Raw genomic sequence first — 14916 nt, forward strand, 5'->3', positions numbered from 1 at the left:
CCTATGGCTGCTGAATGGGGCTTGAGTTTTTTGCAAGATGAACCTGAAAGAACTGGTGTGTGGGTGTGTGTCTATCTGGCTGGCATCTGTTGTCTCATGTTTCAGATTCAATCGGGATAACCCGTATTTTGCATCTTTCCGGTGGTGCTCTCATGTCCACCAGATAGGTATTACAGGCCAAGGCACTTACCTGTCCATGAAGAAAGCACAAGGGTTTCCAACATTGTGCCAAACTCACAGCTAAGGGCAATGGGAAGCAATGATTCTTGAGTGTTCTTTGAGTTCGTCCTTTCTTTACTTTCCCAAAGTTCTCAATAACTTGGAAACAAGAAAAAAACACTAAAAGATCTAGTCTTATTTGTTCCCAATTTTCTATCAGCTGCATGCACTTAAACCTTAAGCCCACTTTTCAGTGAAGACTTTTTGGTTTCTTTTGGCATGAAGTGACTAGTTGGACTACAAGTTATTCATAAATGATGCACAACTTTATTAGGAGCTTATTACAGTCCATGGGCATTTGTAAATTCAACCAATTGTGGATCAAAAATACTCAAGGGGAAATAAAGGTGGCTGTGTCTATACTGAACATGTACAGACCTTTTTTCCTGTCATTATTCCCTAAATACAGTATAATGACCATTTATATAGCATGTGCATTGTATTCGGTATTATAAGTAACCTAGAGATGTCTTAAAGTTTATGGGAGGATGTACTTAGGTTATATGAAGATATTATGCCAGTTTGTTCAGGCTAGACTGCTTTACTAAATGGTGAAGTTCGTCATCAGACTAGCGTTGGATTTATCCTTGGTCGGTGGGTCCCTAATAGTGCACAAAGAATTTTGTACAGAAGCATTTTCCAATTTATCTGTGAAATAGGCATTTTTGGTATGGTGTTTCCATTGCCACTTTCAAGAGTTAATGCTCAATCTTGTATACATACCAACAGGTTCTTGCAAAAATTCAAATAAAAGAAGCTGGCCACGTAGTGATGGTGGTAGATGAGGGAGTATATATAGCCCTATAAAAGGGACAGTTTCTCCTCTGCATCCAACAGGGTCGATGTGAGAGAACATAGGCTCAATGTTGCCACATCTGTATACTTAAGCAACCTTGGAAATCCACATAACATATGCTAGATTGTATCTGCTCTTATAATCAAGTACAGGCTTATCTGCTCACCACTTGTAAAACCAATAACAAGATGAAGTAAAAGGAAAGTGATTTTATGTCCAGAGCTAGCAGTGAGGAAACAGCCAGCTCACCCTTTCCAGAGCTGCCTCAAGCTTTAGGCTGTGGAGAAAGGCTTAAAGAGGCTGCCATTTTCCCCAATGGACCACTGATTCCCTGGAAGTGGTTTACTCGCCAGGGATGTACCTTAAGGTGAAGTAGTATCATTGTTACTTGATCTTATTTGGGGTACAAGATCAGACACATGGGCTAAAAAATTAAGTTACTGTTCCATGTACCATAAAATCGCCTTAGATATATTTTAACTCAATACTAAATGAGTGTGCCTAAGGTTGGTGGTAAATAACCTTGGGAGAAGAAATGAAGCCACTCAAATACATATGGCAACTTTACTATATAGTTCACATCCCCAAAGTTAAATGTTATTTTTAAAGTTATTTTTAAAAGGAGTTTTTCACATTTAAAATGTGCAAGCCTAGGTAGAATGTTAACAGTCTTAAGGCATATATAACCACAAAAACATGTATGCCATAAGCAGGATGAATTTTTTTACTTATTCATATGATCATAACAAATTTAGTAAGCATCTAGGCAAAAATTTAGCAAACAAATCATTCTTTCTGCAAGAATAAAATCAGGTAACTGTTATGCTATAAACGACATTGAAGTATTGATTTACTTTCACCCCAAAATGTGAAAGGACAGGGATAATTAACTAACTTGGTGCAGAAACTATGTTTTTGGCATTTCTTAATATACAAAATTCACCCCATACTTTTCTAGTATTTTAATAATATTATACATTTAAAATCTGGGTTAGTCGTTCTTCATCTGTTTCATACGTTTCTGCATGACAGCATCTGTGAATATGTGGAGACATGTCTGCTGAAAAATCATTAAGCCATTCAAGACTCAGGTTTCAAAGAAATAAGATGGCTAACAAGTAGGGAAACAGCTAAGTTAAGAACAACTCATTTACTGTCTAAAAATTCAGCACTGAAAGACTCCTCTTTGGGAGGTAACAAAATATTTTCATAGAATTGGCATAAATTTGATCTAAGAAATCACCCTTGATCTAAATTTAGATTGTTTTATATTTTAAATGATTTATCTTCATGACTACACAAAAGCCATAAAAACTTCAACACATTTTATAAATATGTTCTGATAGAGCTTTGGTTATAAAATATTGGAATTGATATGCTTCCTTAGCACTCAGTAAAATGTTGCATTGAAGTTAAAACACTCTCATTTTATCTCTGCTAACCTGACAATGGAAAGCAAAATGCAAAAAATTATCAAAAGTAAAAAATACAATGCACACCCAACATTCCAACTTGTCCTTCTATTGTCAAGGGTTTATAAAATAAATGTTCTTTTTACCAGTTAATCACTTGATCTCTACCAGTAGTTTTCTTCGCCAGTTAATCTACATCTGCAAATATATTTGCTAAAAATCTTTTATTTAGACCCCTTTAAAACCACTAAATACAAAAGCAAAAGGAAAAGTCAAAAGAGGAACAGAACAGGATCTTTTGAAACATACATCCAAGTTCTTTTGTAAAGGTAGAAAGAAAGTATAAATGAAAGTAAAGACCGAAGGTGTTCGTAGTCGTGATGTATTTTGAAAACTCTGATTTGCTCTTCTAGGATTTTGGAGGTATGTTCGTTGGGAATCCAGATAGGATGTCAAACGAATGGTGGCTTGCAGTTATATTCAATGAAATAAAATCACAAAGCAGAGAGGGCTGGGCCAGTTAAGTGAATGCCACTTCTCACAGCACACATATACAAATATGAAGTTGCTGAAATCCAAGACAATTTTCTGCAAAGTGGCCAGGATGGGAATTTCAGCAAATGAGATCTGCATCCTGCTGCCCCTCCAGGAATGAAGCACACCTCTCTCTTTGCTACCGTGTTACCTAAAACAAATCAAATAAGGGAACATTGAACACTCCATACCCACCAAAATAACCATTCCTGCCCCCGGGAACAATAAGGTCCTGACTGAATAGTTTATCAATTTGTACATTTGTGTGTAACCAACCTCACCAAATCAACTGTTCAAATTCTGCTTTGCAGCCTACAAACAAGAAATGTAAAGAATACATACACAAAGGCTTCCATAACAGGGATTATGCAGTCTGGCTTTGTATTTGTGAGGTTATAAAAATCCCATTTGATTAAGTACACTCATCGCCCATCAATTCATGCATGCTGAGCATGCTTTGTTAATGGCACTAAAAATTTTTCAAATAAATGGCTGATTAAAGTCAGTCATGTCAAGATAAAAATGTTATCTTTGTTATTTTTTTTAATGCCGTTAACTTTCACTTTTGAAAATACATTATTTTATAAAACTACTGTATTATTAAAAATGGTAGTGGCTGCATTTTTCCTTTTTAAACATTCAGGCTCATTACTTATGATCTAAGAAAATAGAACAGTATTTCTATAGTTGATTCGTCGTGTAAGAAATTTTACATGTTAGTCAATATACCAGCTCAGGTGAGGGAAAAAAGCATAAGACTTTTTAACATGCCTGTATCACAAAAACATTTTTTCAAAGCAAATTATTTGATAATATAGTTACCCTACCTGTGCTTTATATTCAATCAGCTATTTATGCAAACCTTAGCCTTGCTATTATCTGACATATGGCCTTTATGTATTCAACAGTATTTCTGCCCTTTTGTTTCTGCTAGATAACTACAGCAAATGAAACAAAATCCCTGCCCTCATGGAGTTTACCTTCTAGCACAGAAACTGGAAAACTTTTACTAGAAAGGACTAAATATGGTAAACGTTTTCAGTTTTACAGGCCATATAGTCACTGTAGCAGTCATATTAATACTCGATATGAAGTAAAGGCACTCTGCCTTTATTTCATTCACAAAAGCAGCCATAGACAATAAATAAATGAATGTCATTGCTTTGTTCCAGACTTAATATATAGATGGTGACATTTGAATTTCATATCTGTATGTATCCTGAAAAAGTCTCCTTTTGATTTTTTCCATCCACTTAAACATGTAAAACCCAGTCTTAACTCATGAGCCATACAAAACCAGGCCCAGGGCTGGATTTGGCCTTTAAGCCACAGTTTTCTCATCCCTATTCTAGAGGAAGAAGTTGGACAAACAGGTACATATTAACAATATGGGCTATGGAGAAAAGTAAGGTAGTATAAAGGGGAAAGGCTGGCTGGGGCAGGGAGGGTATTGGACTGCTCTTCTATACATTATGTCAGGGAAGGTTGAAGGAAGTGAGGGAGGCCTGACTCACTGGGAAGAGAGGAAGAAGTAAATACAAAGACTTTGGCCTTTCTCTGACTGAGGATCAAGGAAGAGATGAGGAATGCATGACAGGACTGTCAACTTAAAGGGTTGTGACAAATAAGATAAAGATGTAAGAAAAAGAGGAGTTAAGGACAATTCCAAGATCTTTGCGGCTTGAGCAACTGAATGATGGAGCTAGCCATGTTCTGTGTTGGGGTAGATTGTCTCTCTTTGCCTTAGTTTCTTCATCTCCAAAATACAGATAATAGTACCTGGCCCCTTCAGTTGTAGCAAAGAGTGAATAAAGTACGTGACTTGAATGACACAACCCAGTGGTTAACACATGGTTCATACTCAGGGAATGGTGGCTATTGTAATGTTAGCTCTTTTGATATCTCTCAATCTATATGCAGGATGTAATTGTCAAAAGCATCTTCTTTGAGACAACTCATTCCCCATGCCCAACTCATTATGGACAACTTTACCTGAAGTTGGATGATAAAACTCTCTCTGTTTTATTTTCCTTTAAAATTTTTATTGTACTGATTACATGTGGAAGATTCATTGCTGCTTCTGAATTGTAATGGATACAGGGGTACTAAGATGCCAATATTAGCTGTGCTCCCTTTCATCAGGGTACCTTGAGCACTTCAAGTCTGACTACAGAGATCAGGGAGGACAAAACTTCAGGGTAAAGGAGTCATCTGAGCTGGACATTAAAAGACAAGTGGAATTTCAGAAGGGGAAGTGGAAGAAGGAGGAACCAACGGTATGGGGAAGTATGTGGCCTATACAATGATTGGCAGTGAAGGCCCATGTAAGATGCCTATAATCTGTATTTTGCATAAGTTTCCAATGGGGATCCATTGATGGTCTCTCAACAGGGAGGGAACCTGGGCAGAGAGTTTCTCCTTGTTGCAGAGAAAGCAGGGCATAAGTCAATTAAAGGTGAGAACAGATAGAGAGCTCAGTTGGACTAATGGTTCCCTCATACTGCCTGTTCATCACAATCACCCTAAGAACAACTATTTTTAAAAAGCAGAGTTTTCTAAGCCCTATCCCAGACTTACTATACCAGAATATCCTAGAGGTAGAGTTCAAAACTGTGGTTTTTTTTTTTTTACACGTTTTCATGATATCATTATGTTATTATGATACTGACAATGGTCTGTAGTGATGGCCCAAGAGACAGGCAGATTAGAGAACCATTTGAGGAAAATACTTGGAAGGTGCTGAAGCCAAGACTGTTGCTTCAATTCTGTGGACATTTTCCAATATGAAATACTGGAAATATCTAGACAATAGAAACTTTCAAGTAGGAAGTTTGCAAACAGCTATTGAAAAAAATATACTGTTCTCTAAAGCAGTTTTTCAACCTCCATACATTGACATTTGGGGCCAAATAATTGTTGTAGAGGCTATCTGTGCTTTGTAGGATGTTTAGCAGCATCCCTGGCTTCTACCCACAAGATGTCAGTAGCATCCTTGCAAAGTGTGATGGCCAGAAATATCCGAGACACTACTCAGAGGCAAAAAAACTGCCTCTGGTTGAGAACTACTTTAAAGACATAGCTTTTCACCCTTAGTAGACTATTCAAAAATAAAAACATTAAAAAATCTAAAATATCTCAAGATTCAAAGTGATTTGCTTCTACTCACAAATAAAATCTGGCCAATGCTTGGCTTTGATGCTAAGAAGACATCATATACTTGTTAGAATACTTAACAATGGCAACCCCAAACAGTAAGGAACTCTTTAGCACACAGAATGCAGCAAAACCCAGATTCAATGAAGAAAAAAAAATTAAGGCAGGTCCACAGACAGAGTTATATTCTCCCACAAGAAGCAGTAGCCGCATCCTCTCTAAACTCAATGCCACTATTTTATACCTGGAAAAGATGACTAGTTAGGGAATTATCCTCTCCCCTATTTTCATGTCTTCATCTAAAGCTATTAATACTCAAATTCACTGTCAACTATTTTCATTTTTGCATTTAAATGGAAAATTCTGACATAGCTGGCTTATTGCAGACCATCTTACTTTAGCCTTTCTATGTTTTGATGCTGCTATGCATGAACTGTTTAAAGAATACGGAAACTATTTTGTTATATAGTTTAGTTAACACATCCTCTAGGAAGGCAATTGCTCTGCATTTATAGGACCTCTGTCTCACCTGTGGTGTAAGGTCAGTAACAATTTTAGGAAAGGGATATTAGGTACTACTGGAATCTAGTCACAGATCCACAAATGAATTTACTCTATGTGCATAAGATCGATAAAAGACATAAAATGTTTTATGCAGTTTAAGTCACACTGACCGGATTAATAAAGGAAACAAAGTTTTATGACTTCAAGATTATTCTCAAGTGACATATCACTAAAAAAGCAACCCAAGTAGTATGATGCCTTGGGGAACTGTATTATCTTTCTACAACTTTTCAAAGTGCTAAATGAAATGTCACTACCTTTGAGGATTTAGCTAGAGCAAACTTACATTCCCAGCACAGAGCCAAAGTGCCCCTAAAGGTTTGCTTCCTGCAAATGCCTTCTCTAACTACACATAAATAGAGAGCCATTCCACCAAGAGAACTACAGTTGGCTTCTGCTTATGATCTTGTTTTATATTTATATATAAAAATCAATACAAACATAATCTTCCAAAATGTTATTCCTTAGCCTACAAGAAATATGATGAAAGGAAATTTTTATCCCTGACGGATGTAATACCCTAATTCACGGGTTACTCCAGGATTTTTACTTAGGAAGGAATTAGGGAAAAATAGCTGAATTTATAAAGACTGCAATACTATGTTTTTTTGCTTTAAATAAAGGGAAAGACAGGGAAATTATCTTAAGGCAGGGTTTGCTGAGCAAGCACCCTGGGTTTATGGAAGTTTATTTAGAATGGCTTAGAACGATGGGAGGGTTGACCTCCTTGCACCACCAATAAATGACTCCATGGACATTGCTGCCCTGGATATAAAAGAAGATATCACATCATCATCCCAGTATCACTAACAAGGATAAGTTAATTGATAATCACAATTAATGTTGAAAATGGTCTTGATTTTGACATTCTGGTTTTACACAGAGAATCAACTGACAACTATTCCATTGATAATCTGGGGTATAATATCAGCTAAAGTTTCCATTTAACTTAAAATATATTGTACTATCATCCATTCTAATATTTTGTTTTAGATTTAATATCTTTCTATTTTAATATATTTTAAAAAGTCATATTTAATGTAATATTTCATGTTCACACTTAGAAGGAAAACTGGCCTGCTTTTGATGTCCATGGCTGAGGATGAATTACTAAACACTTAAGAGTTCTCAAAGTATTCATAAAGGGGATACATAAGAAAGGCAAGAAGCCATTCACTGTATGTACTTCCTAAGGGGTCAAAGCTCAGTGGCAACCAGAAAGAGTCACTCCACTCCAGTATGTCTAATGATCTTAGAATGACCTTGGTCATGTTGGTTTTCATTCAAGAAATAGTTCCCAAGGCATTCAGCTGGCTCTGGGACTAGCTGGTAGAAAGGGACTTTCCTTTCTTGCAGGGAAAGCAAAAAAAAAAAAAAAAAAAAAAAAAAAAAAAAAAAACACAAAGAAAAAAAAAAAAAAAAAAAAAAGCCAGGGCCCAACATGAAAGCTCTCCCACTAGATGAAAGCTCTAGGTATTAAGCAAAATAAGCACAGCAATCTATGTAAAATGTAACCAGAGTAAATGCTCAGAGACAGAGGGAGCACGATTTCAATCAGTAAAGGAGTACCCGAAAAGATTATGATTAACTAGAAAAGAAAGGAGGGAAACATATTCTATGAAGAGAGAAGGAGCAGCCAGTGCAAAAGGACCAGGAGATAAGAAGGACTGACAAAAGTCCAGGATGTTTAGAGCAGCCAGAAGGAAGGGGAAGTGGTTTGCCATGTTACTCATTAAGCACCAGGCAGAGGCTAGTGGACCAGGCACCAGAGGGAGCCAGTGGAATATTTCGAGGTAGACTAGCTTAGAGGATGTGCATTTTACAAAATTACTGTAGTCACTGTATGGAGACCAGCCTAGAAGGCAGCAACCTAGCAGTCCAGATGCATCTCCATATGAAAGGGCAGATGGGACAAGAGGAATAAGCACAGTGTTGAAGAATCATGGAAAAGTTGGGTAGTAAAAACATAAGGACAAAGTAACCAACTGAACATGGGAAGATAAGGGAAGAAGGTAGGTTTCTGGCTGGAGAGCTGGGTAGACAATGGCATTCTTCAGAGATGGTGAGAATTAAAAATAATACTATTTGGGGTGAAAAGTGTTGGCTTCTAAGTCTTGAATAAGAATTTCCAACCATCAAATCTCCTTTAAAGCAGTGGGTATTTCTACTTCACTAAATCATCTGGATATGGATTCTTGCCATGGTGTTTTGATACATTGCCCTGTCAACTCTGAAGCTTGTACTTTAAATCGGGCTTGTGAAGAAGTTGAAATGAATTTAGTGGCACTGCCTAAAATAATGAATTCTCCCACCAAATCACTGCTCTATAAAATCTGACACACAGGATGATGCTGGGAAATGGGCTTTTCAAAAAGACCCAAGCAGATTTTTCAGCACATAATGATGTTCTCTTGATGGCAGAATAAAATCAAGGGGAGGAAGCCCCATAGTTGACAAGTTGTAAATGGTAGTTGAATTTTGTCTATACTTGCCTTCGTAGTTTTGACTTTATTGCCACTGCTACAGGACCAACCTGAGTAATCTGGCAGCACTTTACAATCCTCTCCTTCCAAACAGGGATTCATGTGACACCACCATTTCTGAATCACGATGGAAGCTGAAAAACAAAGGCCAGATAATATTTGTGACAGAGTTTCTTCCTCCAAAGATGGAAAAAATAAACCTCAGTACAAATTAGTACACTGACTTCAAAGATTGGTATTAAGAATAAATTTACTGTTAGTAAATTTAAGGAACCCAATCAGGCATATACTCTACAATATAGAATATTTCATTTATTAAAATATTTAAAAGCAACAGATGTTGGTGACGATGCAGAGAAAAGGGAACCCTTATACACTGTTGTGTGTATAAGGGTGTGAAGATTAATTAGTACAACCTCTATGGAAAACAGCATGGAGATTTCTCAAAGAACTAAAAATCAAACAACCATTCAATCCAGCAATCCCACCACTGGTTATCTACCCAAAGGAAAAGCCACTGTTATATGAAAAAGACACCTGCACTCATATGTTTATCACAGCACTAGTAACAATAAATAGCAAAGTCATAGAATCAACATGTGTCCATCAGTGGAGGACTGGATAAAGAAAATGCGATATAGACACGCTATCAAATACTCCTTAGCCACAGAAGATAATGAAATCATGTCTTTTACAGCAACATGGATGGAACTGGAGGTGATTCTTAAGTGAAATAACCTAGAAACAGAAAGTCAAATACTGCATGTTCTCACCTATAAATGGGAGCTGAATAATGCATACACAGAGACGTAGAGTCGTGGAACAATAGACATTGGAGACTTGGAAGGGTGGGAAGGACAAGAAGTTGCTTAAGGGATACAAGGTACACTATTTGGGTGATGGCTACATGAAAAGCCCTGACTTCACCACTATGAACCCTTAAATTTATACAAATAAAAAATAGTTCACTTTTGCAGTGGACTGCCCAATTATAAAATTTAGCTGCTGAGATCTCAGGCTTTGTGGTGGGCCTGCCAGGGTTTGAATCTGTGCCATTGTCTAGATTAGACTAGTTCTCAGACTTCTCTTAGTGTCAGTTTCTTCATTTGAAAAGTAGATCCTCATCCCAGGATAGTAAGAGGGTAAAGTTAATCCATGTGTGAAAGTCCTTGCTGACTTTCAGCCAGTCACAGTCGTTTCCGAAAATGTCAGCTATTATTATGGTCATCATCTTTCATTGCAGGTTACTATGGTATTGCAACTGGTTCTTATGTTTGATGCTGTTAATAGCAAAGACTAAAAGCACTAACAATTCACATCATACATGGTGTTGATCTCTCCATGCCATTCTGGCAAGTGGCCAGCAACTACTTAAAGTCAGTTACAAGAAGCCACAGGAAGGTAGGAGGCCCTGGCATTCCTTTACCTTTTCATATGCCTGTTGGTCATTTGTGTGTCTTCCTTGGAAAAATATCAATTCAGTTCTTTTCCCTACTTTTTAAGTGGGGTATTACTTTTTGGCAGTTGAGCATGTGGGTTTCTTTTATATTTTGGATCTTAACTCATCAGATAAATGAATTAAAAATATTTTCTCCCATTCTCTAGGTTGCTTTTTTATTTGATGAAGTCCCAAATTTATTTTTACTTTTGTTGCCATAACCAAAATACCATTGCGAAGACTAATATCATGGACCTTTTCCCCTATGTTTTCTTCTAGGAATTTAATTTCATAGATTACATCCTTTTCAAGTTAATTTTTGCATATGGTTATGTAACAGGTCTAACTTCATTCTTTTGCATGGGAACATTTTTCCATCACTCTTTATTGAAGAGATAATCTTTTCTCCATTGTGTAGTCTTGTCACCCTCTCAAAAACTAGTTGACTATAAAAGCATGCATTTATTTCTGAGTGCTCTATTCTGTCCCATGGGTTTATGCCAGTGCCATACTGTTTTGATAACTATAGCTTGGTAATATAATTTGAATCAGGGGATGTTTGCCTCCAATTCTGTTCTTCTTTCTCAAAATTGCTTTATCTATTTGGGGTCTTTTGTGGTTCTATGTGAATTTTAGGACTTTATCTTTGTGAAAAATGCTGTTGGGATTTTGTTAGAGATTGTATCTGTAGACTGCTTTGGAGAGTACAGACTTTATTTTTTTTTTATTTAATGTTTTCATCTCCAGTTTAATCTAGTTACGCCTCTTTCACTACAATACTTAATGTTCAATGATTATGTTAAATTTCTATGTCCATTTACGTGGTATTAACATGGGAATGATCAAGAACTGTCCATAAACATTTAGTCAGTTCAAACTGCATCAATTTATTCATAAAAGCATATATTTTTATTTATTTATTTATGTATTTTACTTTGGGTGCATACTATATCTGGCATTTCTCCCCCACATTATCCCTCCCCACCCACTGCTGTCTCTCTCCTACCCCCCTCCACTGTCCCCATTGTGTGATGCTCCTCTCCCTGAGTCCATGTGTTCTCGTTGTTCAACACCCACCTATGAGTAAGAACATACAGTGTTTGGCTTTCTGTTCTTGTGTCAGTTTGCTGAGAATGATGGTCTCCAGATTCATCTAAGTCCCTACAAAGGACACAAACTTATCGTTTTTTATGACTACATAGTATTCCATGGTGTATATGTACCACATTTTCCTTGTCCAGTCTATCATTGATGGGCATTTGGGTTGGTTCCGGGTCTTTGCTATTGTATTCAGGGCTGCAATGAACATATGTGTGCATGTGTCTTTACAGTAGAACAATTTATAGTTCTTTGAGTATATACCCAGTAATGGGATTGCTGGGTCAAATGGAATTTCTATTTCTAGATCCTTGAGAAATCGCCACGCTGTCTTCCACAATGGTTGAACTAATTTACACTCCCACCAACTGTGTAAGAGTGTTGCTATTTCTCCACATGCTCTCCAGCATCTGTTGTCTCCAGACTTTTTAATGATCACCATTCTAACTGGAGTGAGATGATATCTCAGTGTGGTTTTGATTTGCATTTCTCTAATGACCAGTGATGATGAGCATTTTTTCATATGTTTGTTGGCCTCATATATGTATGTCTTCTTTTGAAAAGTGTCTGTTCATATTGTTTGCCCACTTTTGAATGGGCTTGTTTGTTTCTTGCAAATCTGTTTTAGTTCTTTGTAGATTCTGGATATTAGCCCTTTGTCAGATGGGTAGATTGCAAAAATATTTTCCCATTCTGTTGGTTACCGATTTGCTCTAATGATGGTTTCTTTTTCTGTACAGAAGCTCTGGAGTTTAATTAGATTCCATTTATCTATCTTGGCTTTTATTGCCATTGCTTTTGGTGTTTTAGTCATGAAGCCCTTGCCTATGCCTATGTCCTGAATGGTTTTGCCTATGTTTCCTTCTAGTGTTTTTGTGGTGTTAGGTTTTATGTTTAAATATTTAATCCATCTGGAGTTAATTTTAGTGTAAGGTGACAGGTAGGGGTCCAGTTTCTGCTTTCTGCACAATGCTAGCCAGTTTTCCCAACACCATTTATTAAACATGGAGTCCTTTCCCCATTGCTTGTTTTTTTCAGGTTTGTCAAAGATCAGATGTTTGCAGATGTGTGGCGTTTCTTCTGGGGTCTCTGTTTTAGTACGAGTATCATGCTGTTTTGATTACTGTAGACTTGTAGTATAGTTTGAAGTCCAGCAGTGTGATGCCTCTGGCTCTGTTCTTTATGCTTAGAATTGACTTGGCTATGCGGGCTCTCTTGTGATTCCATATGAAGTTTAAGGTGTCTTTTCCAGTTCTGTGAAGAAGGTCATTGGTAGCTTGATGGGGATAGCATTAAATCTATAGATTACTTTGGGCAGTATAGCCATTTTCAAAATATTAATTCTTCCTAACCATGAGCATGGAATGTTTTTCCATTTGTTTGTGTCCTCTCTTATTTCCTTGAGCAGTGGTTTGTAGTTCTCCTGGAAGAGGTCCTTTACATCCTTTCTTAGTTGTGTTCCTAGGTATTTTATTCTCTTTGTAGCAATTGTGAATGGGAGTTCCCTCTTGATTTGGCTCTCTTTAAATCGTTATTGGTGTATACGAATGCTTGTGATTTCTGCACATTGATTTTATATTCTGAGACTTTGCTGAAGTTGCTTATCAGTTTGAGATGATTTGGGGCTGAGACGATGGGGTCTTCTAGATAAACAATCATGTCATTTGCAAATAGAGACAGTTTGTCTTCCTCCTTTCCTAATTGAATACCCTCTATTTCTTTTTCTTGCCTGATTGCTCTGGCTAGAACTTCTAATACTACATTGAATAGGAGTGGTGAGGGAGGGCATCCTTGTCTAGTGCCTGATTTCAAAGGGAATTCTTCCAGCTTTTGCCTGTTCAGTATGATATTGGCTGTAGGTTTGTCATATATAGCTTTTATCATTTTATGATACATTCTGTCAATACCTAGTTTATTGAGAGTTTTTAGCATGAAGGGCTGTTGAATTTTATCGAAGGCCTTCTCTGCATCTATTGAGATAATCATGTGGTTTTTGTCTTTAGTTCCGTTTATGTGATGGATTACATTTACAGATTTGCATATGTTGAACCAGCCTTGCATCCCCAGGATGAAGTCTACTTGATCGTAATGGATAAGCTTCTTGATGTGCTGTTGCAATCTTTGCCAGTATTTTATTGAAGATTTTTGCATTGATGTTCATCATGGATATTGGCCTGAAGTTTTCATTTTTAGTTGAGTCTCTGCCTGGTTTTGGCATCAGGATGAGGTTGGTCTCATAAAATGAGTTAGTGAGGATTCCCTCCTTTTGTATTGTTTGATACAGTTTCAGAAGGAATGGAACCAGCTCCTCTTTGTATGTCTGGTAGAATTGAGCTCTGAACCCATCTGGACCTGGACTTTTTTTGGTTGGTAGGCTATTAATTGCTGCCTCAACTTCAGCCCTTGTTATTGGTCTATTCAGGGTTTCAATTTCTCCTGGTTTAGAATACAAGTGTCTACGAATTTATCCATTTCTTCCTGGTTTACTGGTTTATGTGAATAGAATTGTTTGTTTGTAGTATACTCTGATGGTAGTTTGTATTTCTGTGGGATCAGTCATGTTATCCCCTTTATCATTTTTTATTGCATCTATTTGATTCATCTGGCTAGTGCTCTTTTTTTTTTTAAAAAAAGATCAACAAAATAAACAGCTCCTGGATTTATTGATTTTTTGAAGGGTTTTTTGTGTCTCTCTCTCCTTCAGTTATGCTCTGATCTTAGTTATTTCTTGTCTTCTGCTAGCTTTTGAGGTTTTTTTGATCTTCCTCCTCTAGTTCTTTCAATTTTGATGTTAGGGTGTCAATTTTAGATCTTTCCTTGTTTCTCATGTGGGCATTTATTGCTATAAATTTCCCTCTCGACACTGCTTTAAAGGGGTCCCAGAGATTCTGGTAGGTTGTGTCTTCATTCTGATTGGTTTTGGAGAACATCTTTATTTCTGCCTTCATTGCATTGTTTATCCAGTCGACACTCAGAAGCAAGTTGTTCAGTTTCCAAGTAGTTGTGCAGGTTTGAGTGTGTTTCTTAATCCTGAGATCTAGTCTGATTGTGCTGTGGTCTGATAGACTGTTCGTCATGATTTCTGTTCTTTTGAATTTGCTGAGGAGTGATTTGCTTCCAATGATGTGGTCCATTTTAGAGTAAGAAAAATGTGGTGCTGAGAAAAAATGTATACTCTGTGGATTTGGGGTGGAGTGTTCTGTATATGTCTATTAGGTC

At 37.0% G+C, this 14916-nt stretch overlaps 1 protein-coding gene across 3 annotated transcripts in view; it reads right to left on the minus strand.

Annotated features, from left to right (window-relative positions):
* Positions 1 to 463: 463 nt before the first annotated feature.
* Positions 464 to 14916, minus strand: part of TAFA4 (TAFA chemokine like family member 4) — a 205219-nt gene continuing 190766 nt past the window's right edge. For 2 of the 3 annotated variants that reach the window (XM_037743562.1, XM_037743561.1), the window contains 2 exons: positions 9212 to 9295; positions 464 to 3112 (listed from right to left, as the gene is read on the minus strand). In XM_037743562.1, the coding sequence (XP_037599490.1) occupies positions 2922 to 3112; positions 9212 to 9295 (275 nt within the window). In that variant the 3' untranslated portion in view covers positions 464 to 2921. Of the gene's footprint in view, positions 3113 to 9170; positions 9296 to 14916 lie in introns of all 3 variants that reach the window. The other variant, XM_017542766.2, reaches the window with a different exon arrangement.

Source organism: Cebus imitator, unplaced genomic scaffold (genome assembly GCF_001604975.1).
Source record: "Cebus imitator isolate Cc_AM_T3 unplaced genomic scaffold, Cebus_imitator-1.0 Scaffold147, whole genome shotgun sequence".
Lineage (NCBI taxonomy): Eukaryota > Metazoa > Chordata > Mammalia > Primates > Cebidae > Cebus > Cebus imitator.